This window comes from Aphelocoma coerulescens, chromosome 21, assembly GCF_041296385.1.
Source record: "Aphelocoma coerulescens isolate FSJ_1873_10779 chromosome 21, UR_Acoe_1.0, whole genome shotgun sequence".
Lineage (NCBI taxonomy): Eukaryota > Metazoa > Chordata > Aves > Passeriformes > Corvidae > Aphelocoma > Aphelocoma coerulescens.
The window spans coordinates 7349506-7373831 of record NC_091034.1 but is presented as its reverse complement, the minus strand read 5'-3'; the positions used below and the strand labels follow the sequence as shown (position 1 = coordinate 7373831).

Here is a 24326-nt window from a genome sequence, read left to right as displayed (position 1 = left end):
TTCCGGGAAGGAGCGGCGGCGCTTCCGGGGCGCGCGCGGCGGGTTCTGCTTCCGCTTCCGGCCCCGCCTTGGCGGGAACGCTGAGGGGAGGAAAGGGCGGGCGGGGAGCGCGCGCCTTGTCGCGATGTAAAGTGACAGAAATGGGCGATCGCGGCACGTCCCGAGCTGGAAGGGAGCCACGGGATGATCGAGTCCTGCCCAACAATCCCGCCCTGGGCATGGGAGCGTTGTCCAAACGCTCCCGGAGCTCTGGTTGTGACAACTGCTGGGTGGGAAGGGACTCACAAAGACCATCAGAGTCCGGCTCAGTGGTGTATATGGGAGGGATCACGGAGTTGTCTGATTTTTCTTTCCTGAGGGATTGGCCATAGGCGGGTTTTTTGCTATAAATCTGAATATTTTCTTCCCATTCCCGGTGTGCATAAAACGGAAGGTGGAGAGAGGCTGTTTACAAGAGCATGGAGTGACAGGATAAGGGGGAACGGCGTTAAGATTTAGGTAGATATTGGGAAGAAATCCTTCCCTGTGAGGGTGTTGAGGCCCTAGGACAGATGTCCCAAAAAATCTAAGCCTGCATCCAACCCAAGAGAGATCCCTGGCCAAAAGAGCACAGAGGTTATTTCAAATAATTCTCTCCTGCCTTCGTGAATTCCCTTCCACTTCCAGGTGCATGGGACATGCATCACTGCCAGCTCTGAGCTCTGAGCAGTGGCATTTGCATTAAAGCACCTTTCCCGTCTGAAATAGTCCCATTTCCTTGAATTTTTGTTACGAATTCCTCATAAAGTGCTCCTGGGTCAGTGCTCCTTTAATCTTCGCCCAAAAAGCAATTTAGAGGTGTCTTCTTTTTCTTCTTTTTGGGATTTTGTCCTCCTGAGTGGTTTTATTCCTTTACCAGAGTGGCTTTTACTGCAAAAATTTCCCTGTGGTCACTGTTTTGCCACAGAAATACAACAGATTATCATCTAGCAGAATTGTGTTCTTTTCCAGAATCCCCCAAACCCGTTCCATTCTAACTTTTCTCAACAGAAACTCAAACCTTGCTCATAAACGTCTTTGACCCTCCGAGTGCCAGAGGAGGGCTCTGAGTCTCTCTGATTCATCGCTGAGCACGAGGAAATCCTTGCAAAGCTCCCATTTTTCTAAATGCCTGTCTAAAGAAGGGATAATTGGATTTATCCAGCTTCACTGATTCATCCTTTGGTGTCACCCGGGCTGAGCTCTCTGGAGCAAAGGTCCCACCTGGGTGAATCATCACCACCTTTCTTTTCCATCATCGCTGCTGCCATGATAACAATCAATGTTGTTCATTTATAGGACAAGTTCACATTCCCAGGCATCATTCCCGCTGGGATTTCCTCCCTTTCCTCCTGGCTGAGCGGCACAGGAGCCAGCCTGGGGTGACCCATATTAAATGACAGCAATTAAAGCCAAGCATTGCTAAATCCCTGATAATTTTGCTGGAATCAGAGCATTTTTTTCCTTTGATTTCCTCTCCTGAGCTGAGGTCGGGCGTGACCTTGGTGCTGGGAGGGAGGAAATGATCCTGGCGTGATCCTGGCGTGATCCTGGCGTTTTCCTGACTCAGGAAGAGGAAAGCTCCATCCTGTTCCTTATTTATCCCCCCTGTGCTGGCTGAGCAGCTCCATCCCGAGGATCCAGCTCCCATCCTGCCTTTCCCAAGGGATAATTGGAGCCATCAGTGGCCTGGCAGTGACATCACCTGGAGGTGCAAAGCCACCTGCTGTGGCATTCCATCACTTTCCCTGGCAGCCTTTCCCTGCTCCCACGCGCTCTCCCACGGCATTTGAGCTCTCCATTCCCAGTTCCTGGCATTAAAGCATCATTAATTTATTAATTTATGTGTCCCTTCCAAAGCCATCCCAATGCCCCGGGGTTTCTTTATTCCCAAACTTCCTTCAAAGCCAGGGAATCTTCACAGAAAATCATTCTTCACGGGATCCGCTGGAATTCCATAGCGAGTTCTTGTGACAAAAATATTCTGAGTTGTTTAAAGCAGAATAATAATTACAATAGAAGAAGAATTTAGAAGATCCTTGCTGAGCTGAGCAGGGCTTTGTTTCCCTCACAAAATGAGCTGCTTTCCTCAATTTTTGGACAAATACTCCCCTCCCTCGAGCCAAAGGAATAATCTCCAGTGTTAACAGCAGGAATTGAGCCTTTCAATGATAAAATATTCCCTGTAAATCCCTGCTCTCCCACTCCTAATCCATTTTTTTTTTTATTTTATGCTTCCAGAATGGCTGGATCAGAATCCAGGAGCACATCCCAGTATTTTTCAGCCAGGAGTGGATAAAAGTTCCCCTCTTTGATGCAGTTGTGGAGCTGCTGCTTCTTCAAAGAAGAATTTTGGAGGTACTGGTACAAATAATTCCCAGAATTTCTCTTTTCCAGCCTGGTCTCTGGGCAATTTAATAACAAAAATACCTAAAAATAAGGGCAAGGCAGGAGGAGATTAACAGAATGATGTCCCACCTCTCAATTTATAGGGAATATTCATGGCAGAGTATCCTGGAGAGTTTTCTCCTGAGGGGTGCTCTGAACTCTGGGACGGATCCATTTTGTTCATCCCAACAGCTGCTGATCCATCAAGTCAAAATCAACATCCAGGTTTTTCATGGGATAGGATGGGAATTTGAGGTTTGCTGCCCAAACCTGCTGGAAAACTCTGGCAAAAATGCCAGGGATGATGGAGAAAACCAGGAAAAAATGCCAGGGATAACGGGGAAAACCAGGGTGTTGTAATTTTCAGAAGGAATACAAAAAGTATTGTAGTTTAAGTCAGTCCTTGTGTGAGGAGGGAATTCACCTCTCCAAGAAATTCAGAATGTCAGGAAAAACAGCAGGGAAAGGCTCTAAACATTCCCTTCTGGAGGCAAATGAAATGGATTGCACAGGAAATTCAAATTACAAGTATTCCTGATCTCCAGATCTCTGCCAAACAGGCCTGGAGTGAAAATAATCTCCAGATCTGATGTTCTGGTGCTGCTGGAGCGAGAAGAAAGTCCTTGACGTTGAGCAATGGGCACTGCAAGGAGCTCATGGAAAAGGCTGGAAGCCAAAAAATTTGGGATCTGGTGCTCCCAGCACCCTTTGGAAAGCACAAAATAATCCCAAAGAACACAGGAGCAGGCACAGCCTCTCCAAATGCCAGCTGAGCTCGAGGAATATCCCATAAAAACATCTTTTTAACGAGGGTGGAATGACTCCAACGTGTCCTGGTGCAATTACGGAGCAGTGGCAAAGCCATCCCAGGGCAGGTGACATCACCAGGGCTCTGGACAAACACCAATTAACAATTTACCAATTAACCCCTGAACAATGCTGCCCGTGTCATCAGGGCTGCCTCACGGGTGAAGCAACAGGGACGGGGGAAAAAGATTTGTCCGAGGTTGCACAGCCAGGGAAGGGAAGAGTTCAAGAGTTCACAGCTTCCCAGTTGGGTTTTTACAGGCTCTGCTGGAAGAGAGTTGGGAATTTTGGGATTTATTGCCACTGGTTTTGTGCTTCTGGTGAGTAGGGAAATTAAATCTCTTCTTCTGTGTTTGTTGTTTGTTTTGTCTGGGAGTTTTTTGGTCCTTTTCCTTTAAATGTGCTGGAAAATGGTCCAAATCCCCTTGGCAAACAGGACGTGAATTGAAACAAAATATTGTGAAGGATTTGTAGAGTTCTGCCTTTAGGGTCAATCCAGTGAGAAAACACAGAATCCCTCACTGGATTTGGGTTGGAGGGACCTTAAAGCCCATCCAGCTCCAACCCCAACACCTTCCCCTACCCCAGGCTGCTCCAGCCTGGCCTTGGACCTTTCCACAGATGGGACAGCCACAATTCCTCTGGAAAATCCATCCCAGGGCCTCCCCACCCTCCCAGCCAAGAATTCCTTCCCAATATCCCACCTTTTAAGCCATTCCCTTTGTCATGGCACTCCAAGTGTCCCTAAGAGCATCCTCAGCTCACAAACCACTCCTGATGCATCCCTTTTGGGGTTTGTTTGGGGATTTCTGCTGGTGCTGATCAGACAGGTCAGACCAGGAATATTTGTGCTGTTCAGGTGCCCTCCTCACTCCGTGTTACTCATGGAGGAAATGGGGCCTGGCAGTCACGTGGCAGCATTTTTATTCTTTGACTGATGAGTAAAGTTTTTTTGGGGCATGAAAAGAATTAAAACCAGGTTTTTAATAGTGAATCTTGAGGGTTATCTGGTGCTTTCCATACTTAATGTGTGGAAAGAATGTAAATAAACACCCCCCCAACCATCAGAGCAGACAGTGGGGGTTTTGGGGGGTCTCCCAAATAATTCCTGCAGGTTTGAATGATTCCAAACTAATTCACCTCAGCCATTGCATTGGCCTGGTGGTTTGGATTGCCTTTAGCAGCACTTAAAGGCTTCCAAATGATCTCTTTTTTTCAAGCCACACCACTTCCCTGAGGCTTTCCCTGCATCCAGGGAAATATTCCTGGGCTTTTCCAACTTCTTCCAGAGCTGTTTGTTTGCAATTCCCAACTCCACCGTGGACAGCGCTGCTGTGGGAGAAGGTGAGGAAATCCTGCAGATGGAAAGCAGGGCATTGCAGCTGGATTTATCCTAAAAAAAAAAGCCCCTGTCGGGAGAGGAATGCCAGCTGACACAGGCACTTATGTAATAGCTGGTTTCAATTAGGATTTGCTAATGACTGTTTTGCCCTTGCGCAGTTTGTTCCCGGTTTCTTCATCCCCTCCTTCCCTTGGTGCCACACTGGAGCACCTCTTCCTCTTGTTGACATCTGTTCCAGTTCCCAGCGGGAAAGGCTGAAGTTCCTGGATTGATTAACCCCTGGGAATTGCTGCTAAGCGTTGGGAACCAAGGTTTGGGGGCTGTTCCAGGAGCCAGGAGCGCTCTCCACCTCTTCTTCCAGGAGTTTGAGGCACTGCTTGGGAATTTTTGGCTTCATTCAGGACGGAGTGATGGTACCTGGGATTCCAGGATGGTTGCATCTTGCATGTCCACAGAGCAAGAAGGTTTTGCTGGTGTTCTCCAACCCCTGCCAGCCCTGATTGCCTCAGAATTCCTACAGACCCTGCAGCGGAGCTGGAGCAGGACAAAAACCCATCCACCAGCAAGCAGGATCTCATCCTGTGAATCTTTGGGATTGGCTGAGGGGGTGACAGGTCTGGAGTGGGGGCACAGCGCTGATGAAGAGCTGTGAGTAAAGAAACCAGAAGAGGAAGAGAAGCCAAAAAACCAAAACTAGGAAGTGTTATCCCAAAGGGATGCCAGGAGCAGCTGCAGCCACCTTACTCAGAAAGGTGAGTGAGTGGAAATGAATGCTTGGTCATCCCGGGAGCCTGCAGGATTCTTTTTGGTGCTGAGGCTGGATTTTAACCCTCTGCTGGAGGCTGCACCGAGGGCAGGGCTGACGTGGAGCCTCCTCATTCCAGAGGGGTAATTAAGGAATATTTACACGGCTGGTGATTAGCAGATTATTCATGTGCTCATTGCTGGGCTCGGGAGGATGTGCCAGGGAGCTTTATTTTGGAAAACTGGGGATAAAAGCATGGCACAGGGAGCCCAGCACAGGTTCAGGGGTGTTCACCTCTGCCTGGAGCAGGTTTGGCAGCGTTGGGAGCTGCTCTGGCAGAAGGGACACGCTGCAACACCGGGGCCATCCTGATTCTGCAGGCACAAATCCATGGGATTTCCAGAGAGATCCCCCAGCCAGGCCTCAAAGCATGCCACAAAAGGAGATTCAGGGATTGTCAGAGGAGATGTTGGTGTGCAGAGCTCCACAGACATTCCAGGAGATGAGGGGAACATCCAGAAACCAGAGGAATTCAGCAGCACTTTTAGGGCAGGATCAGAGGGAGATGTGAAGCAACATCTGGAAGCTCTCCAGGGCAGGCACTGCCTTTGTTCTGCCTCCTGAATAAACTGGAATTCTGCTTTGTAAGGATGACAGAGGTTTGGGAGAGCAAGGACTGGGAAAAACAGAGGAGGCAGAGCCTGCTGGGAGCGGAAAGAGGGAGCACTGGGAGGTTCCTGTTCCTGGAGTTGCCCACAGGAGTTTGGAGTGGGAGGAGGGATGGACTGGCTGATCCAGTGGCCGTCAAGAAAGCAGGGAGAGGGAGGCCCCACAAAACCAGGGACAGAACTCATTCCAGAGAGGAGAACTGGGGTGGTGTGTGAGGGGACAAAATGTGGGAAGAGGGTTTGGCAGAGTAACCTGGGGGTTCCTGGGGAATAAACTCCATTCGTGCAGGAAGTAAAGCCAGATCTGCTCAAATCGAGATTAAACTGTCTGCAAAACCTCCTGAAGGCAGGATTTATCCCTGCTCCACATCCCCGCCTCTGCTCCAGGCAGGGGATGCCCAGGGCTGCATTCCATTCACAATCCAGAGGGAGAAGTGGGAACCTCTGGGAGAGACAGCAGTGGAAAGTCAGGAAACTGGGGGAGAGCAGGATAATGTGGAACAAATGCAGTGAGGGAGAAAGTTCATGCCAAGGAGAGTTTGTGTGGTCAGTGGGCAGCAAATTACAGCGGAGCCTCCGTGTGGTGAGGCCCAGGGAAAGCCACTGGAATTGGGATTTTCCAGGGTCCCTTCAGGTGGGGCTTTGGTTTGAGGCCCCTCAATGTTCAAGCAGCTGGGAAAGGCTGCAGGAAGGAGAGGCTGGAATGAGCTCAGGTGGGATTTTCACACCTCTGCCCAGTCAGAGCCTCCTCAGAGACATCACAAGTTCTTCTTTGGGACATTTTCAATGATAGTGGGCAAAATATTTTAATATTTGAGTTCTAAAGGATGAGCCAGGCACGGCAGGAGAGGCTGTGGAAAACATCCCTGAGCTTCTCTCTTTCACTCAAGCCTCTACAAAACATTTTTCATGTGCACCAGCTGTAAGAAAATACTCAAGAATTTAAAAATTGATTGTCTGGCAGAAGATTTCCCTGATTTCTTGACTCCATCCCACAAGGAACATGAATTTACTGTGTCACTTCTAGGTGAAGGAGCTCAAATTTCCTGCAGGATAATCCATGTGCCTCTCCTGCTATTCTGCCTGGCTGATACTGGCATCTTTTTATAATCTGATATTTATTTCTGCTTCAATAGTCTTATCAAATAGCTGAGAATCATTTTATCATCCATCTGAGCCTGTAAAATAAACATTATAATATATTATGGTATAATAATAATCAAGTGTAGGGCCAAGGACAGGGTTTGCACAGTTCATATGTGAAAGCTTCCAAGCCAAATGGCAAAATTCCTTAATTTTCTTTATCTCTGCTGTTTTTATCAATTAAATTGGATGTGGTTCCATTAAAACCAACACATTAAAAACACCCAGTGGGAAAAGCAACCTTCTGTACGTGCCCAGAGTTGCTGCTCCTCAGGACACACAAAGCATTTTCTCCTTCCCAGCCCTAATCAACATTTTCAGCCTTACTCAGGGTAATTACAGCCCTGCAACCCCACAGGACTTTCTCAGGGCTCTTATCTCCACAATCTCTGCATTTTGAAAGAAACACCACATTTTTAAGCAGCAAAGGAGGTTTGTTTTTTTTTCCCCTGCTCCTCCCACTTCAGGATCCAGGACTACGAGCCAACAGAACTGGGATCTTTTTGGAGGGATACCAATCCGATTTTCCCCCATTTCCTGCAGGAAAAAAAATTCCTGGAGGAAACTCTGATGGGATTTTTCTGAGGTGCTGCCAGGGGATCTCTGCACCATCGTGAGGCAACAGGAGCTGTCTTGTGCCTGCTCCTTGTGCAATAATTCCATTGTCACAGATTTATTGTTGCCATTTTGCATTGCACAACGTGGAATGGAGAGAGAAGGAAGGGTGGGGGACAGAGACACGAACGTGACAGAATGAGGTTTCCAGTGCTGGGAGTTTTTTAATGAGATTTTAGCTAATGAACTCTTCACATGGCTCTGCTGCAGCTCTTCATTCAGTTGGGTTTCTCTTTTAATCAAAAGTTTCCAAAATACCAGGGTTTTTAAAATTTAAACCAGGTTCCAGATATGTGTTTCGAAAATTCCTTGTAATGTTGAAGAGGGGTAGAACAGAGTAATAGCAGCTGGTTAATAGGATTTGAGTCTTTTAAATAATAATTGGGAAATTGGAGGGGAACGTTCTACGTGGTTTGGGGTTTCTAAAGCAAAATCCAGCATAAATCAATCAAATCAGTCAAAATCAGGGGAGTTTGTTTCCCTTCATCTCTGTCCTTTCTCCCTTCTTTCTGAAATTTTACAAAAAATCCCTCCATCTTTATTTTGCAAATGCTGATATTTCACTGCTTCCAGTGGGAGAGAGAACCCAATTTGGAAAGGCAAGCTCTGGTTTGGGGCTCTAAACTTCATCTGAATCCCAAATATTCCTATAAAAAACTTCCTGCAGAGCTGTTTTCCACGTGGGAAAGTATCAGAAATAATTATGGGAATTTTCATCCTTCCAATGAATCCATTTCTCCATCACTTCTGCAACTCTTTTAACTAAACCACGTCCCAAAACCTGATTTAAACGGGGTTGATTTGGTTCTGTTCCCATCTCAACACCTGAATCCTGGCTGGGGATGGGATGGGATGGGATGGGATGGGATGGGATGGGATGGGATGGGATGGGATGGGATGGGATGGGATGGGATGGGATGGGATGGGATGAGCAATATTCCTGGAGAAGCAGGAGGAAATCCATGTGTGCCTTGGAGTAGCTGATAATTGAGATTACACTGAGGAATGCAATTCCTCAAGCACACCTTCACAGTTCCAATTCCCTGGGATCCTGCCAGGCTCTGGAAAACAAGGAAAGAAGGCAGAAATATCCTGCCTAGATGGAGAAATCCAGAGTGGGAAGAACATCTTGGAATCCATGGTTATTTCCCTAGAAATGAAAGCTAAGAATCCACTCTGATCAGGAGGGGAAAAAATCAAGATGAGCACACCAGCAGCACTTAAACCAAGCTTAACTCCGGTGTAACCTTCGTGTTAACCCGTCTGGCCAGTTTATTCACTTCCTATTATTCCCTGGATCATGCTTTGAATAATTTCCATGATCTGTTCCTCAAGTCCTGCCCCCTTTGATGTCACAGATTCGATCCATATAGGCTGGACAGCTCCCAAGGCCTCTGCACTCCCAAATCCCAGAGCTTTGGGCCAGCACTTGTCTTCTGCTCAGGATTAAGCCCAGGGCTGGGTTTAGTGGCTTCTCTAAACACTCAGAGATCAGAGTTTCTGCCAAGGTACAGGGGGGGGGGGGGGGAGGGGGCTGGAATTTGGTTATAATTTGATTGTTGAATGTGTATTTTTAGATCTATTATTAATTTGTAGCTATAAAGATGGAGTTGTGCTGTTTTCCACATTACCTCGGGGTTGTTTTGCTTTCTGTTTCTTTTTCATTCTAATTATTTTAAATGGGATGAATGAGCCATAAACTTAAAATCCCACTGACAGCACCTGAAAACTCTGAATTGTTTCTGAAAACCAGGCTTTGTCTGGGGGTTTTAGAGTCACAAATAGACATTAAAAAAAAAAAAATCTGTCTTTGATAAATCCTTTTAGCATTCACTTTGGGTAATTCTGGCCTTTTATTCCACATTTTTCTCACTAATAAAGACTCTGAGCTTTAATTTCATTATCACAGAGCCTCTTGCAACAATTCTTTAGTGACTTCTGCTCTCCTCATTCCCAAACTCTATCCTTGCATCCCTAAGTTTTTTTATTTGGAGCTAAGGTTGCCCCAAAGTTTGGACTCAGTAAACTTCTCTTAATGACATGATGGGCAGGGTGACTCAGGGCTGCTGTAATGTTGGAAACTCACACCTCACAACACACAGTGTCATGTTCTGGACGTGGAAATGTGACAACAATGTGTCCCAAACTGGCACCAGAGCCCGGGACACATCCTCAGCAAGGCTGGAATTATCTCTGGAGTAGCACAGGAGGTGTTTTAATTACTGCAACAAAGGAAATGGGGGATTTTATTTGGATTTATGCCACTCTTTTGAGTGATTTTCAATTTCTGTGCTTCCTTTTCACTGCTGTAAAACACAGAGAAGCCTTAAATTCCTATTTCTGTGGCAAAATAGTTGTTAATAATATTAATTAATACTTTGATGCTCTCCAGAAACACCCTGAGATCATTTTATTTTCAGTGCTACCTACAATGCTTTATCCATACCCTAATTTGGCTCATCCCCTCTGTGGTTCCAACTGAGGTGTTTTTCTCCACTTCCATCCCTAAATTCCTGTCTGGACTCTGCAACACCTCCTGTATTTCATCTTGGAGGAGAGTTCAGAGGTAAATTAATCCTGTTTATTCTACAGAATGGGAGATCCTACAGCAAAAATGAAAAACCAGGTTCTAATTTATCCAGTTGAAAGCTGGATTTATCCCAATTCCTTGACTTAAGGATGAAGCCATAGTAGTAGTTTTAAGCCAGTCTTGTTTTAGGCCCATAAACCAGAATATTCCACTAGAAATATTCCCCTAATCATGATTTATAAATCTGTATGGATGCCCAATGAGTCAACACCTCAGGATTAAACCCTGCTCCTTGGAGTTCTTAGAAAGACGAAAATTCCCCACCCTTTTTGGCCTCCAACTTCCCAGCATTACTCACAAACCCACACTGGCAGAGAAATCCTATGGAAGTGTGGGCAAGCACCTCATGTTTCTTCAGCAGCAGCACAGTCTGAGCTCTTTGCTCCTGCCTGCATCCAGATTCTGCTCAGTTCTTGTCGGGTTTTTCTGATTGCAAACCCATTTGGGGCCTGTTTGGAAGAGGCCCCTTTGGAAAAGGCCTCTTTGGTGTGTCCATCTGGGTTTTTTTCCCCCCTCATGGATTCCATGATGTTCTTCCCACTCTGAATTCTCCCACCAAGGGAGGATCTTTGGAAGAGGCCCCTTTGGAAAAAGCCTCTTTGGTGTGTCCATCTGGGTTTTTTTCCCCCCTCATGGATTCCATGATGTTCTTCCCACTCTGAATTCTCCCACCAAGGGAGGATCTTTGGAAGAGGCCCCTTTGGAAAAGGCCTCTTTGGTGTGTCCATCTGGGTTTTTTTCCCCCCTCATGGATTCCATGATGTTCTTCCCACTCTGAATTCTCCCACCAAGGGAGGATCTTTGGAAGAGGCCTCTTTGGAAAAGACCTGTTCAGAAGAGTCTTCCCCTCAGATTAATAAGATTTTTTTCATCTTTTCCATGCCCAGAAAGACACTTAGAGGATGGAGCAGGAGCTGGCACGAGGAGAGGAAGAGAGGCAGGAAGGCCTGATCGAGTTTTACGACTCCTTCAAGGAGATGTTTGAGTTTTTCTGCAAAAACACCACGATCCACGGCACCATCCGCCTCGTGTGCTCCGACAGCAACCGCATGAAAACGGCTTTTTGGACCCTGCTGCTGCTGGCCAGCTTTGGCATGCTCTACTGGCAGTTTGCCCTCATGTTCAGCCAGTACTTGGCCTACCCCGTGGTGCTCACCATGTCCATGCACTCCGAGCCCAAAATGTTCCCAGCCATCACCATCTGCAACCTGGATCCCTACAGGTAAGCTGGGCTGCTTCCCCTCACACCTGGAGGGTCCCAAAGCTTTGGGAAGGGTCAGGGATGCATCCCCCAGGATCCCTACAGGTAACCTGGGCTGCTTCCCATCACACCTGGATGGTCCCAAAGCTTTGGGAAGGGTCAGGGATGCATCCCCCAGGATCCCTACAGGTAACCTGGGCTGCTTCCCCTCACACCTGGATGGTCCCAAAGGTCTGGGAAGGGTCAGGGACCCCCTGGCTGCATCCCCCAGGATCCCTACAGGTAACCTGGGCTGCTTCCCCTCACACCTGGAGGGTCCCAAAGGTTTGGGAAGGATCAGGGACCCCCTGGCTGCATCCCCCAGGATCCCTACAGGTAACCTGGGCTGCTTCCCCTCACACCTGGATGGTCCCAAAGGTCTGGGAAGGGTCAGGGACCCCCTGGCTGCATCCCCCAGGATCCCTACAGGTAACCTGGGCTGCTTCCCATCACACCTGGAGGGTCCCAAAGGTCTGGGAAGGGTCAGGGACCCCCTGGCTGCATCCCCCATGATCCCTACAGGTAACCTGGGCTGCTTCCCCTCACACCTGGATGGTCCCAAAGGTTTGGAAAGGGTCAGGGACTCCCTGGCTGCATCCCACAGCCATCCCCATCTGAACCCATCACACCTGGAGGGTCCCAAAGGTTTGGGAAGGTTTGGGGTGCATCCCACAGGAGGGACAGAGGGATCTCTCTGCTTTCAGCCATCCCCATCTGCTTCCCCTCACACCTGGTGGGTCCCAAAGGTTTGGGATACATCCCACAGGAGAAGCAGCCGGGTCCCTGTGCCTGCCGCAGCTGGAAAGGGACTGTTGTTGTTGTTTCCAAACTGGTTTCCAGATAAAGATCTTGTTGGGAATTGTGCAAGGACTTGTAGCAGTGAATTCCATGTGCTGAGTCAGGATAGAGGGAACGGAGCCGCGGCACTTGGTGGAAGCTGCTGGCTGATTTTGGGCTCTGATAAAATCAGCCTTTCCCTGAAAAACGTGGCTGCTCCATGAATTCCTCCCTAACTCAGCTCCTGAGCTCTGGGATGGTGCATGTCAGAGGCAGCTCTCCTGGGTGTCCCACAGAAACATGGAAATAACACAGTAAATGAGGCAAACCCTGTGGAATTCTGTGGCTCTGCTTGTCCAAGGAGGCTCACGGGACAGGGGCGAGTTATCACGGAGTTTCATGTTACATAGTGAAGGAATTATGTAACTGCCTTGGAATAATTAGCTAATTGCTGACAGAAAGGCCAGTTTGTGCAGCTCTGCACAGCTGCAAGGTCTGAGGTTTCCAACAACTGGAAATTCAGCCACTGGAGCTGCTGATAAATTATTGCTGAGCGTTGGCACCAGAATTCCCAGATATTCTCCCCCAGACTTCAAGGAACGACCTTTCCATGGATCCTGTGAGGGCACAAAGTGCTTTTTGTCTGACAGAAATGTGAATGTTCCCAAATTCCTTCTGTTCCTGGCAGGTTTGAGCTGGTCAGTGAACACCTGGTGCAGCTGGATCGCATGGCAGAGGAATCCATCACCTTCTTGTATGGAATCAACACCTCAGCCAGGTTATTCCACATGAATGACAGGAATATCCACGTCCAGGGCTTGGCCAACCTCAGCAGGTCGGGCTTCAAGCTGAGCCAAAACTTCTCCCTCTTGAGGATGTCGGACCTCAGGTCAGGGAAGAAACATTCCAGCGTGGGCTTCAGGCTGGTGAGTGGGGTCCTGGCAGGATTTCACTGGGATCCAGGCAGGGAAAGGAGCTCTGGGTGTTCCTTCATGGACAGAGGGAGCCTTCCAGCAGGGCAGGATGGGGATTCACCCCAAAATACCTGAGTGGTGTCCAGGTCCAATCAAGAGTCCAGCTGATCAGGGAAATTGTGGAGCTGAGGGAAATTTAAGATCAGGATAAGAAATTGAGTCTGCAGTGAGGCAGCAGCCCAGTCCCACAGCCCAAATTAGGGCTGGGATCCTCATCTGGGCTTAAATTTGCTCCTGGAAGTGTGGGTGGAAGCTCCAGGTGAGGCTGCTCAGGGCCTTTAAAGGTACATTAAAAAAAAAAACCAAAAAGAATGAAAAAAGAGATGATTTCAGAGCTGGGTAATGAGAGATTGGGGGAGCTTCAGGACAGTTCATCCATCCCTGCCTCATTCCATCCATCCCTGTCTTATTCCATCCATTCCTGCCTCAATCCATCCCTGTCCATCAGTTTGTGCTGATCTAGGAACAGAAGCTGGGATTGATGTGGCTGGAAAGAGCAGCAGTTTTGGGGTGATTATTGAACTCCTGCCCTGTCCTGGAGTCCTTCACCAGCAGTTTTGGGGTGGTTATTGAACTCCTGCCCTGTCCTGGAGTCCTTCACCAGCAGTTTTGGGGTGGTTATTGAACTCCTGCCCTGTCCTGGAGTCCTTCACCAGCAATTTTGGGGTGGTTATTGAACCCCTGCCCTGTCCTGGAGTCCTTCACCAGCAATTTTGGGGTGATTGTTGAACCCCTGCCCTGTCCTGGAGTCCTTCACCACCAGTTTTGGGGTGATTGTTGAACTCCTGCCCTGTCCTGGAGCCCTTGACCAGGCAAACTTTCCCCAGAACCTGTGGGTGTTCCCCTGAGTAAGAACAGAGAAAGCCTCTCTGGGCTCTGCTCATGATTCATGAGCTGCAGAGAATTCCCAGCCCTGTCATCCCTTCTCCCAAGCTTCAGCTCCCTCCTCCTGCCTCCTTCCCCCTGAGATGGAGCAGCTCCAAGGAGAAAATTCCTGAAATAATCAGAGTTTTCACTTTCTGGGAAAACAGAGATTCCCCTCACCCCTGTCTCCAGTATTTCCTTTTCCCTGTGACCTGTCACCCTCACCCTGAGCCTTTGCCTCTCTCCCAGTGCAATTCCACAGGTGGGAATTGCTTCTACAAGACCTATTCCTCGGGCATGGATGCCATCCTGGAGTGGTACAGGTTCCACTACATGAACATCATGTCCCAGCTGCCCGTGATCATCAACATCTCACAGCACGAGGAGCAGATCGAGGACATGGTTTACTCCTGCCAGTATGATGGGGAGCCCTGCAGGCCCAGGTGTGTGTGGAGATTGGGATTTCCAGGCAATTAACAGTTCATTCCCCTTATCCCAAATGCATCCTGCTTTAAATGAAGGCGTTGCCACACTCATAATTAAAACCCCATCCAATCTCTCTCGGTTCCAGTGATTATGTTCACTTCCACCACCCGGTTTTTGGGAGCTGCTACACTTTTAACAGCAAGGGGACAGATCCCTTCTGGACAGCCACAAAACCAGGAATTCCTTATGGTGAGTTACCTGCCAAACTGAGGAAAAGGGCATTAATTAATAGAATTAATTAAATATGTCTTCTGTGTAGGATTTACTGACATATTGAGGCCTCCTTTTTGGTCTGGTGGCACAGATTAGTGGCTTGCCACATGTGACAGCCATGCCAGGCACATCTGGGCTTAAAAAAGCAGAATATTCTTTTTGTTTTCAAGCAGAATATTCTTACAGTTGTTATTGCAGAGTATTATGGGATTGTTGAAGGTTTGGAATAGGTGCCATTGCCACCAGGTTTCTGAGGAATAAAAATGGCTCTTCCATGAGGGATTTGATCAATGCTGACAGTTCAGGATGTTCTCATTTCACCCCGAGCTGTCCCACACCTCCCTCTCTCTGCTTGCCAGGGCTGTCCCTTATCCTGAGGGCAGAGCAGAAGGATCACATCCCCCTGCTGTCCACGGTGGCAGGGGTGAAGGTGATGATCCACAACCACAACCAGACCCCGTTCCTGGAGCACGAGGGCTTCGACATCCGGCCGGGCATCGCCACCACCATCGGCATCCAGCAGGTCTGGCACTGCCCCGGGGCTGGGAATGTCCCTCCTGCTGGCACAGGGACGCACAGCAGCCTCGGGCTCCTCTCCTTCCTCTGTGCTCAGGTCCAAATCAAATGGTCCCACACGTGGCCTTTTGGTTCTCAGAATGCTGGAGCCTCGTTTGATTCACACTTTTGAGGCTTTTGCACCTCTCCAATCCCATCCCAGCTCTTCCCAAAGAGCTGCCTGGGTGAATTGGGATGAGGATAAACATCCAGGAGGGATTTATTTGGACAGGATGTGTTGCTGTTGGTCAGCTGAGCCACGGGGGCTGAATCAGGAGGGGTTGGGCTGGAGATCAGGGAAAGGCTCTTCCCCTAGAGGGTGCTGGGCACTGCTCCAGGAATGTTTGGCTAACACTCTCAGGCACAGGGTGGGATTTTGGGGCATCCTGGGCAGGGCCAGGAGCTGTGGGTGATCCCTGTGGGTCCCTCCCAATACTCTGGGATTCCCCTGCACTCTCCCACCTTTCCCCTGTCACTCCCTGTGGTTTTTATCCAGGTCCAGCTCTGCTGCTCATTTAATTCCCTGCCCTTCCTGCCCTTCCCTGCTCCCTCCAGTGAAGCTCAGAGGGTGCTGACTGGCCCCAATTAACACTGCTAATCACCCAGGCCTCTTTTCTGTCCCCACAGGACGAGGTGAATCGCCTGGGTGGCAATTATGGCAAATGCACAACTAATGGGGATGATGTGGACGTGAAACTGCTCTACAACAACTCCTACACCCTGCAGGTACAGCCTCAGGCCTGGCTGAGCCCAGCTTAGCCCAGCCCAGCTCAGCCAGGCTGGATGAGGAGCAAGCAGCTCATTCCTTCCTGTTCAGGGAGCTCTCCTGGCTCAGCAGTTTCACTGCTGGAGGTAACAGAGAGATCCCTGCCCATCCAAAAGGAGCTCCCAAACAAGGAGTTACAATCTGGGATGTGCTGGAATGAGTGGAGGATCCCCAGTGCCAGACCTGGGGCTCTTCTGACACCAGGCAGGGAGCACTCAAGGCAGCTGAAGTGTTCTAGGAGGATATTTTTTTGCCCATCAGGGCTTTATTTGTGTCAGGAATTGCTCCTGGCTCTGCTTTTCTGGGCTGTTTCACTGGGATGTCACTGAGCATCACGGAAAAGGGAGCTGGGAAAATTCTCCAACAGCATTTGCAGGGGTAAAGCCAAGCAATGAGGGGTGGAAACCTTTCCTATCCTCGTGGCTGGTGCCTTTTTGCTGTAAAATCTGTGCCTTGTCCCCTAAGAGCTGCATCCTACAGATTGGGAGGGTTTTTTTTTTGGTTTATCCAATTTTTTTTTGCCTTCTTTCTTTTCCAGGCCTGCCTGCATTCCTGCTTCCAGCACATCATGGTTCAGGAGTGTGGCTGTGGGTATTATTATTACCCCCTGCCTGCTGGGGCTGAGTACTGTGACTACAACAAGCAGCCTGCCTGGGGTAAGAGCTTTTCCCTGCAAAAGGGGACACATTCCTGAATCCCTCTCTGCTGAGGGGACTCCTTGGATCACTCCCACTTTGTGCCCATGCTCTGCTGAGGCTCTTCCCTATTCGTGGACTCACAGAATATCCTGACTTCCAAGGGATCCACAGGATCACTGAGCCAACTCCTGGCTCTGCACAGACACCCCAGTGACCCCACCCTGTCCCTCAGAGCGTTTTCCAGATATTCCTTGAATCCCTGAATCCCAGCTGGATCCCTGGCACCTTTCTGGGCATCTGGATATCAAGTTGTGCTTAAAAATCCTGATTAAGGGCATTCATGTAGGGTCAAACTCCTTCATCTCCTCAGCACCGTGCTGGTGTAGGAAATTTATGGATGAAATCCCTCCCTGTGAGGGTGGGGAGGCCCTGGGATGGAATTTCCAGGGATTTTATGGCTGCCCCATCCCTGGAAATGTCCAAGGCCAGGTTTGGAGCACCCTGGGATTGGAGAAGGTCCCTGCCCTGGCAGGAGGTGGGAATTGATCTTTAAGGTACTTCCAACCCAGGACTCTGTGATTTTATGATTTTAAGCTCTGAATTCTGATTATGATTCAAAATCTCTGCCTAAATCCTCTGCTCCTTAAGCTTGGCCCATCCTCAGCAGATCAGATCCGTGCCTGGCACTCCTGTGCCCCTCTGGAATCATTCCAAAGGCTCAGGAAATCTCTGAGCCTGTTCCATCCCTTTTTCCAGGTCACTGCTTTTACCAGCTCTACAACAGGCTCAGGAATCACCACCTGAATTGCTTTGACCAGTGCCCCAAGCCATGCAGGTGAGTCCCAAAAGCAGAGCTCAGCAAGGGAAAACACACCTGGAACTGCAGGGAATTTAGTGGAAAATTCATGGATCAACTGGCATTGGGAGATTCCAGTTTGATGTTTGCACCCCAGAGCTGAGAAAGCAAAAAGATGAGAGAATTAAATTAAATTAAATTAAATCAGAGCTTTATCTGTGACACCAGAGAGATTTAAATCACCCTGAAATGTTTAATTAGGCCCAACCCAAACTCTTGGTGTCACTTTTCAGCCTGGAATTCTTTATTTTCACCTTTTTACTGCCAATTTCAAAATGAAAAGATAATTTTAAAACAAAGTGTCAGATGTTTTCATTTTGGGTGCATCCCAGTGTTATCAGGACTTGGGAACCATTCTGATTTACCTGAATAATTTTCAGGCAACCTCTGGTTTTGTTTTGTGAGCTGACTTAGGAGGGTTCTCAAGAGCTGCCCCAGGAATTTTCTGCATTGTTAAATTCCCCCATGCCAAGATCCCCATGGTGAAAATCTCTGGTTTTTCTCTCCTCAGGGAATCCCTGTACAAGGTCTCAGCTGGGACAGCCAAGTGGCCCTCAGCAAAATCCCAGGTACTGCACAAAACCCCTGAATTCTGAGCAAACTCACCCAAAAGCTGGGCCTGGGGAATGATCCTGTGCTTAAACAGAAGGATACAGTCCCAGACTGTTTGAGAAGGGGTTGGAAGGGATCTTAAATCTCATTTTATTCCACCCTTTCCACAGGCAGGGACAGCTCCCACAGCCCAGGTTGCTCCCAGAGCTTCAGTCCTGTTCTAATTCCTTCAATCCTGTTCTAATTCCCAAATTCCTTGAGCAATCCCCTCAGTTCCCACCCCAAACTGGAGTTCCTGGCTCTGCTCCCAGTGGGAGCCGTGCTGTGGCTGTTTGGGAGGTGCAAACTCCTCATTTCTCATGTTCTAATGAGCAGGTAATTAACTCACCTGAGTGATGATGGAGATGCAAATCCAGCCAGGACGTTTTAAAAGAGGGAACTGTGTGGTGGGGCTGCCTTTAAAGGCAGAATTTAATGTTGTGAACACCTCAAAATTCAGTTTTTCCTTGATATCCTGGCAAATTTTGCTTGGATTTGATAGCTCTCCCTTGATGTTATCAATCAATCAATTACAGCCTTTTTAATTGCTCAAAAGTGACATTTCAGTGCTTAAAACCTGCATTTTTAAAAGTGTTAAACATAAAAAAACCTCATGAGGTGGGGTTCCAATAAAAACAAGCATTCCAATAAAAACAAGCATTCCAATCACAAATATTCCAATAACAACCAACCTCTGCTGCAGGACTGGGTCCGCCAGGCTCTGAGGCACCAGAATGGCTACAACTCCACCAGCAACAGGTAAAACCAGGGATAAACTCCTCATCCTTGTGGGATTTGGGGCTGCCAAGGGAGGGCAAGAGGAAAACGTGCAGGAAAATCCAATCAACTCCCAGTTTTTCCTCACAACACTCTAAAATACTGAGTTTTTTCCAAGCTCTGGTTGAACAACCTCGGGGAAGAAGTTGGTGTGGGTGGGGGAAGCTCTTTTTTCCCAAAAGCCTGGAGCACCAGCAGCACCTCCCAGCCAGGGAATGCCCCCCCAGTGCCAACTGCTCCTCTGTCCCCTGCAGGAAGGACATTGCCAAGGTCACCATCTTCTACCAGCAGCTCAACTACCAGGCTGTCAACGAGTCTCCTCTGTTCTCAGTAGGTTCCACCACCCCAAACTCTGTCCCCTGCCTTTCTTTTGGGGTGCTTGGGCTGCATGGAGGGAGGGCTTTTAAACAGCTGCCACCATGGGATTCTTCTCCTTGAGGAAAACTTTGGGAGTTTCACTTTTTCCACAATCCCATCGATTCTCCCTGGGTGACAACAGCAAAATTCCTGTTCCCAGAGCTCTGATAAAGGAAATTTTGGATATTTGTGCCTGATAAAGGAAACTTTGGGTTTTTCCCCCCAGGAGAACCTGCTGCTGTCCAGCATGGGGAGCCAGTGGAGCCTCTGGTTCGGCTCCTCGGTGCTGTCGGTGGTGGAGATGTTCGAGCTGCTTGTGGACACCTTGGTCCTGTCCCTCCTCTTCTGCTACCAAAGGCTCAGGGCCAAGAAGACCCTGAGGGTCTCTCCCACCATCCCCAGTGTCAGCCTGGCCCTGGAGAACTACAGGGTGGTGCAGGAAGAGCCTGGGAAAGGAGAGGAGGGTGCCCGACCCTCTGGAATGAGGGACAGCGCAGGGGAGCTGCAGCTCCAGCCCCTGCCCCAGAGGTGCCCAGAGGTGCTGCTGGATGGGTTTGGGTGCACCAAGGAGGAGGATTTGGGACAGGAGTGAAGAGCTGAGGGGCTTTTGTGAGCATGGAGAGGCTTGGAATGCCCTTAATGCTGTGGGAATGGTGCCAGCGACGTCCTGGATCCACAGCTGAGCGTGGCAGTGCTTGGAATTCACCTGATGCTGCTGGAAAGGGGACAGGGACATCCTGGATCCACAGCTGAGCGTGGCAATGCTCCCTCAGCCACTGCAGGTTCCCACTGCACATCCCTGAGTCCTGCATCCAGAGATTCTGGATCCCAGGGAGTCTCTGGAAAAGGGGGAGCTGCAATTGTGTTGTGGGAGAGTCCTGGAATCCTCATCAAAGGCTGCTCCCAGCTTTGATTTCTAAATCCTGGTGAGGAAACCCCTCGGTGGCTCCAGCCAGGCCCAGCTACATTTCACAAACCTCCTCCAGAACTGGCTTTTCATGGGAAGAATTCCAGTGTGGGGGACAGTGGAAAGGGGGTTGGAATGGGATGGGTTTTAGGCCCCTTCCAACCCCAAACCATTCCCTGGCCCCGTGATTCACATCCAGGGTGGTCCTGAGGGGATCAAAGCAAGAGGGGGCTCTGATTCCACCCTGAATTCCCAGACACCTCCTCACCCTTGCAGGATTTGGGGCTGGGAAGGGAGGGCAAGGGGAAGAGGAAACTTTTCCTGCTGCCATTTGAGGCCAAGGCTCAGGATGCTGCTGCTGAGATGCTTCTGGACTCACCCCAGGTTACTCCCAGTGGGTCTGACTCTCCCAGGGGGAAAGAAAAGAGAAGAAAATGGGGTTGGGAACTTTTTTAGGTGCCAGAAAAAGCATCCCATTTCCATGGAAGGTGCCACAGTGCTGCGTTTTTGTTGCAGCCCGTTTACAGAGATCATGTTAATATTTGACAGTAATTTATCTGTACATAAAATACAAAAAACAGCTTTATTTTTGATGGTGACTTTGCACAGGAGCATTTTACTCTGTTGGAACCTTGTTTATGACTTGCAGGAAACAAGAAACCCAAAAAGCTTTGTTTTTTTAATTTTTTTTTAAATAATAAAAGGCTCTGGATACAGATTTGGGGAGTTCTTTGTGACTTTGTTTTGCCTTCAGCTGATATTCGGGTTCATTTTTGCCTGATTGTTGTTTCTAAACATCTTAAATGCCCAGACACCTGAATGTACAAAGCCAAATTATGATTTTGGGACCTCAGTTTGCTGCTGGCATCACTGAGAGCCAAGCCCCAACCTGATTTTGAGCCTTAATTTTGCTTGATTTGCTTAATCCTGGCCTCAATGCCCCCCAAAAAATCACTGCATCATGGAATTTAATTCCAGGAGGAGACAACTTGGGGGCAGAGCATCAAATGCTGTGCCCAGGCCCAGGGATCAGGAGGTGATTTCTGGTCTCGTGGTCAGATTTGGCACAGGAGGGATGGGAATTCAGGACAGGGATGGGGAAAATCTGCCACCTTTAGTGGGATAAAATGGATTCTGAGCTCGTGGAAGCACAACCACCCAGTCTGAGGTAGCTCAGAGCTCTCTGCACTGAGGGCAGGGACTAATTTTGAGTTTAGGAGGCTCCTCTTTATTCCAGAACCTCCCCCAGCCTGCTGGGTTGGGCAATCAGCCCCCCAAATTCTGCTTTAGGGTCACCCCTGAGGGCTTGGGACATCAGCACCTGCCCCAAATGGAGCTTTTCCACCTGAGCTGGGCCCTTCCAGCAAAAATCCAGGCCCCAGAGGGAGTCAGTGACAAAACCCCACAGGAACGAGCGCCAGGGGAGGGGATAAATCCAGAGCCAGGTCAAATCCGATTTTTCAGAGCTGCTTGGAGCAGGAACCAAACAAAACTCAAGGCCCAGGTGAAGGCACAGAGTTCAGGTGTCCCAGGACAGAACCTCCTGGGCAGGGCTGGTTTGTGCTGCAATTCTGGGGGTAATTAAGCACCCTCATGCCATTAATGACGTCCCTGATTTCGCATTTGGACTCTCTGGGGTAATTTTTACCCGGTGATGAACCCACAGGGGGAGAGAGAAGGGAGAGATCCCAGGAATTCGGTGTCCACCCTCACTCAGAGCTGCTGCGTCCCCTGGAGGCAGCAGGGCAGGGAATTGCTGGGAGCTCCTGCTGATAAAATCATGGATAAATCCTAACAGGTCCCTGATCCTCCTGCACCCCACTGAAATATCTGCTAGAACTCCAATTTTAAGACTCCCACTGTTGTAACAAAAGAGCAGCCCCAGGTTTTTGAAGCTATTTAAGCATTGAATTCTCGTTAATTAAGGAAAAAGGGTCAATCTTTTTCTGCAATCCCATCTCAGCCTGCAGTGTTCACCTTGGGGTGGCGTTTGAGCTAAAATCTCCATTTTAGGCAGGAAAACACAGCAGTGAAATAAATGGGAAAGGGACAGTGGGAGCAGGGCAGGCATCCCCACATCCCCTAACTATAAATGCATTGTAATATCACAGCTCTACTCCCATAAATGCCTAAAAAATGCTCCTGATTTCAGAATATTCACCTTATTTAACTCTTCCACTGAGTGAATGAGTCCCCCTGAATTAAATCATTGGGATCTATTAAAAAAAACAGAGATTATTCCCCAAATCTCCCCTTCCTGCCCCTGTTCTCCGTGCTAAGCAGGACAGAAATCACAAGGCCAGGCTGGTCTTTTTTTCCTTCTTCTTTTATTTTTCTGCCACAGACACACAGGATGGGAGAACCCAGGGGGGAAGGATTGCCCTGTGTGGGGAAAAAAGGAGGATTTTTCCACGTAGTGCAAGGACAGAGCTCAGGATCCAGCACAGGAAGGGGTGGAATGGGGCAGGGGGTGACCTGAGCCTGTCCCTTTTGTCCCAGCCTTCCTCCAGAGCAGCCTGGAGTCATCATCATCATCATCACCATCATCATCACCACCAGAGAGTCACAGAAACCCCAGCAAAAAAAATCAGAATATTTATGTGCCATTCAGTGCCCCACAGCTCAGCCTGGAGGATGCAGAAGAGAAGGAAAACAGGTTAAAAAAGGGATTTTAGATCCAGTTAATCCAGGCAGCAAGGCAAGAAAGCCTCCAGCAATAAAAGCCAAGAAGGAAAAGGAAGGATTTATCCAGATTTTTATTAACAGTGCTTCAAGAGACCATAGAAGAGAAAGGAGGAGAGGGGGGGAGGAAAAAAAGGCAGACAGCACAGCAAGAGCTTTGAAATTGTACAAAGGTAATTACAGAGAGAATATCTGGTTTTCCAGAGGTATGGGCAGCACAGGGTGTGTGGGGAGAAGGATTAAAAAACCTGGTACAAAGTGGCACCGAAAGCAGGAGGGTGAGGGAGGGGAGGGGGTGGAGGGGTGACAGCGGCGTATTTACAGCGAGGGCAGAGCCCTCAGGGCTCCGGCCTGGCCAGGAAGGGCCTCTGGCCTGGCCACAAAGGGTCCCTGGCCTGGCCAAAGCACCTCTGGCCTGGCCACAGAGGGTCCCTGGCCTGGCCAAAGCATCTCTGGCCTGGCCCAAGGATCTCTGACCTCCCCAAAGGATCCCTGGCCTGGCCAAAGCACCTCTGGCCTGGCCCAAGGATCTGTGACCTGGCCAAAAAGGGCCTCTGGCCTGGCCACAAAGGGTCCCTGGCCTGGCCCAAGGATCTCTGACCTCCCCGAAGGATCTCTGGCCTGGTCAAGGCACCTCTGGCCTGGCCAAAAAGGGCCTCTGACCTGCCCAAAAAGGGTCCCTGACCTGGCCAAAAAGGATCCCTGGCCTGGCGAAAGCACCTCTAGCCTGGCCCAAGGAACTCTGACCTCCCCGAAGGATCTCTGGCCTGGTCAAGGCACCTCTGGCCTGGCCAAAGGATCTCTGACCTGCCCAAAAAGGGTCCCTGACCTGGCCACAAAGGGTCCCTGACCTGGCCAAAGCACCTCTGACCTGGCCCAAGGATCTCTGACCTCCCCAAAGGATCTCTGGCCTAGTCAAGGCACCTCTGGCCTGGCCAAAAAGGGCCTCTGACCTGGCCAAAGGATCTCTGGCCTGGCCAAAAAGGGCCTCTCCCTGTCCGTGCTGTGGCCACAGGACCTCTCCCTGTCCGTGCTGTTGGCAAGGGAAGCTGTGGCAGCCCCTGGCCAGCCTGGCTCTCAGGTGGCCCCAGGTCGCTCCTGCTGTGCCACCTCTGGGAACAGGAAGATTTCCACCCAAACTGCTCCATCCTGGGAGCAAGGTCCCACCCCAGGTGTCCTCTCCTGCCATCCCCAGTCCTCCTTGTGCCTTGGGAAGCGCCTTGGCTACACTTCCCCCCTCATTCCCTCCCCATCCAGCTGCATTCCCACTGGCACAGCCCCAGTTCCCTGGGAGGCTGGGGATATGAGGGATATGAGCCCCATTCCT

At 49.4% G+C, this 24326-nt stretch overlaps 1 protein-coding gene across 1 annotated transcript; it reads left to right on the top strand.

The window, feature by feature from the left end:
• Window positions 1-9258: 9258 nt before the first annotated feature.
• Window positions 9259-21077, top strand: SCNN1D (sodium channel epithelial 1 subunit delta). The gene is made up of 12 exons (XM_069034985.1): window positions 9259-11538; window positions 13022-13259; window positions 14421-14614; window positions 14743-14846; window positions 15230-15393; window positions 16053-16151; window positions 16730-16847; window positions 17586-17664; window positions 18197-18254; window positions 18980-19035; window positions 19308-19383; window positions 19637-21077. Exons 1-12 carry the CDS (start codon window positions 11219-11221, stop codon window positions 20000-20002), a joined length of 1872 nt encoding a protein of 623 aa, XP_068891086.1. The 5' UTR covers window positions 9259-11218; the 3' UTR covers window positions 20003-21077.
• The last annotated feature ends 3249 nt before the right edge of the window (window positions 21078-24326 follow it).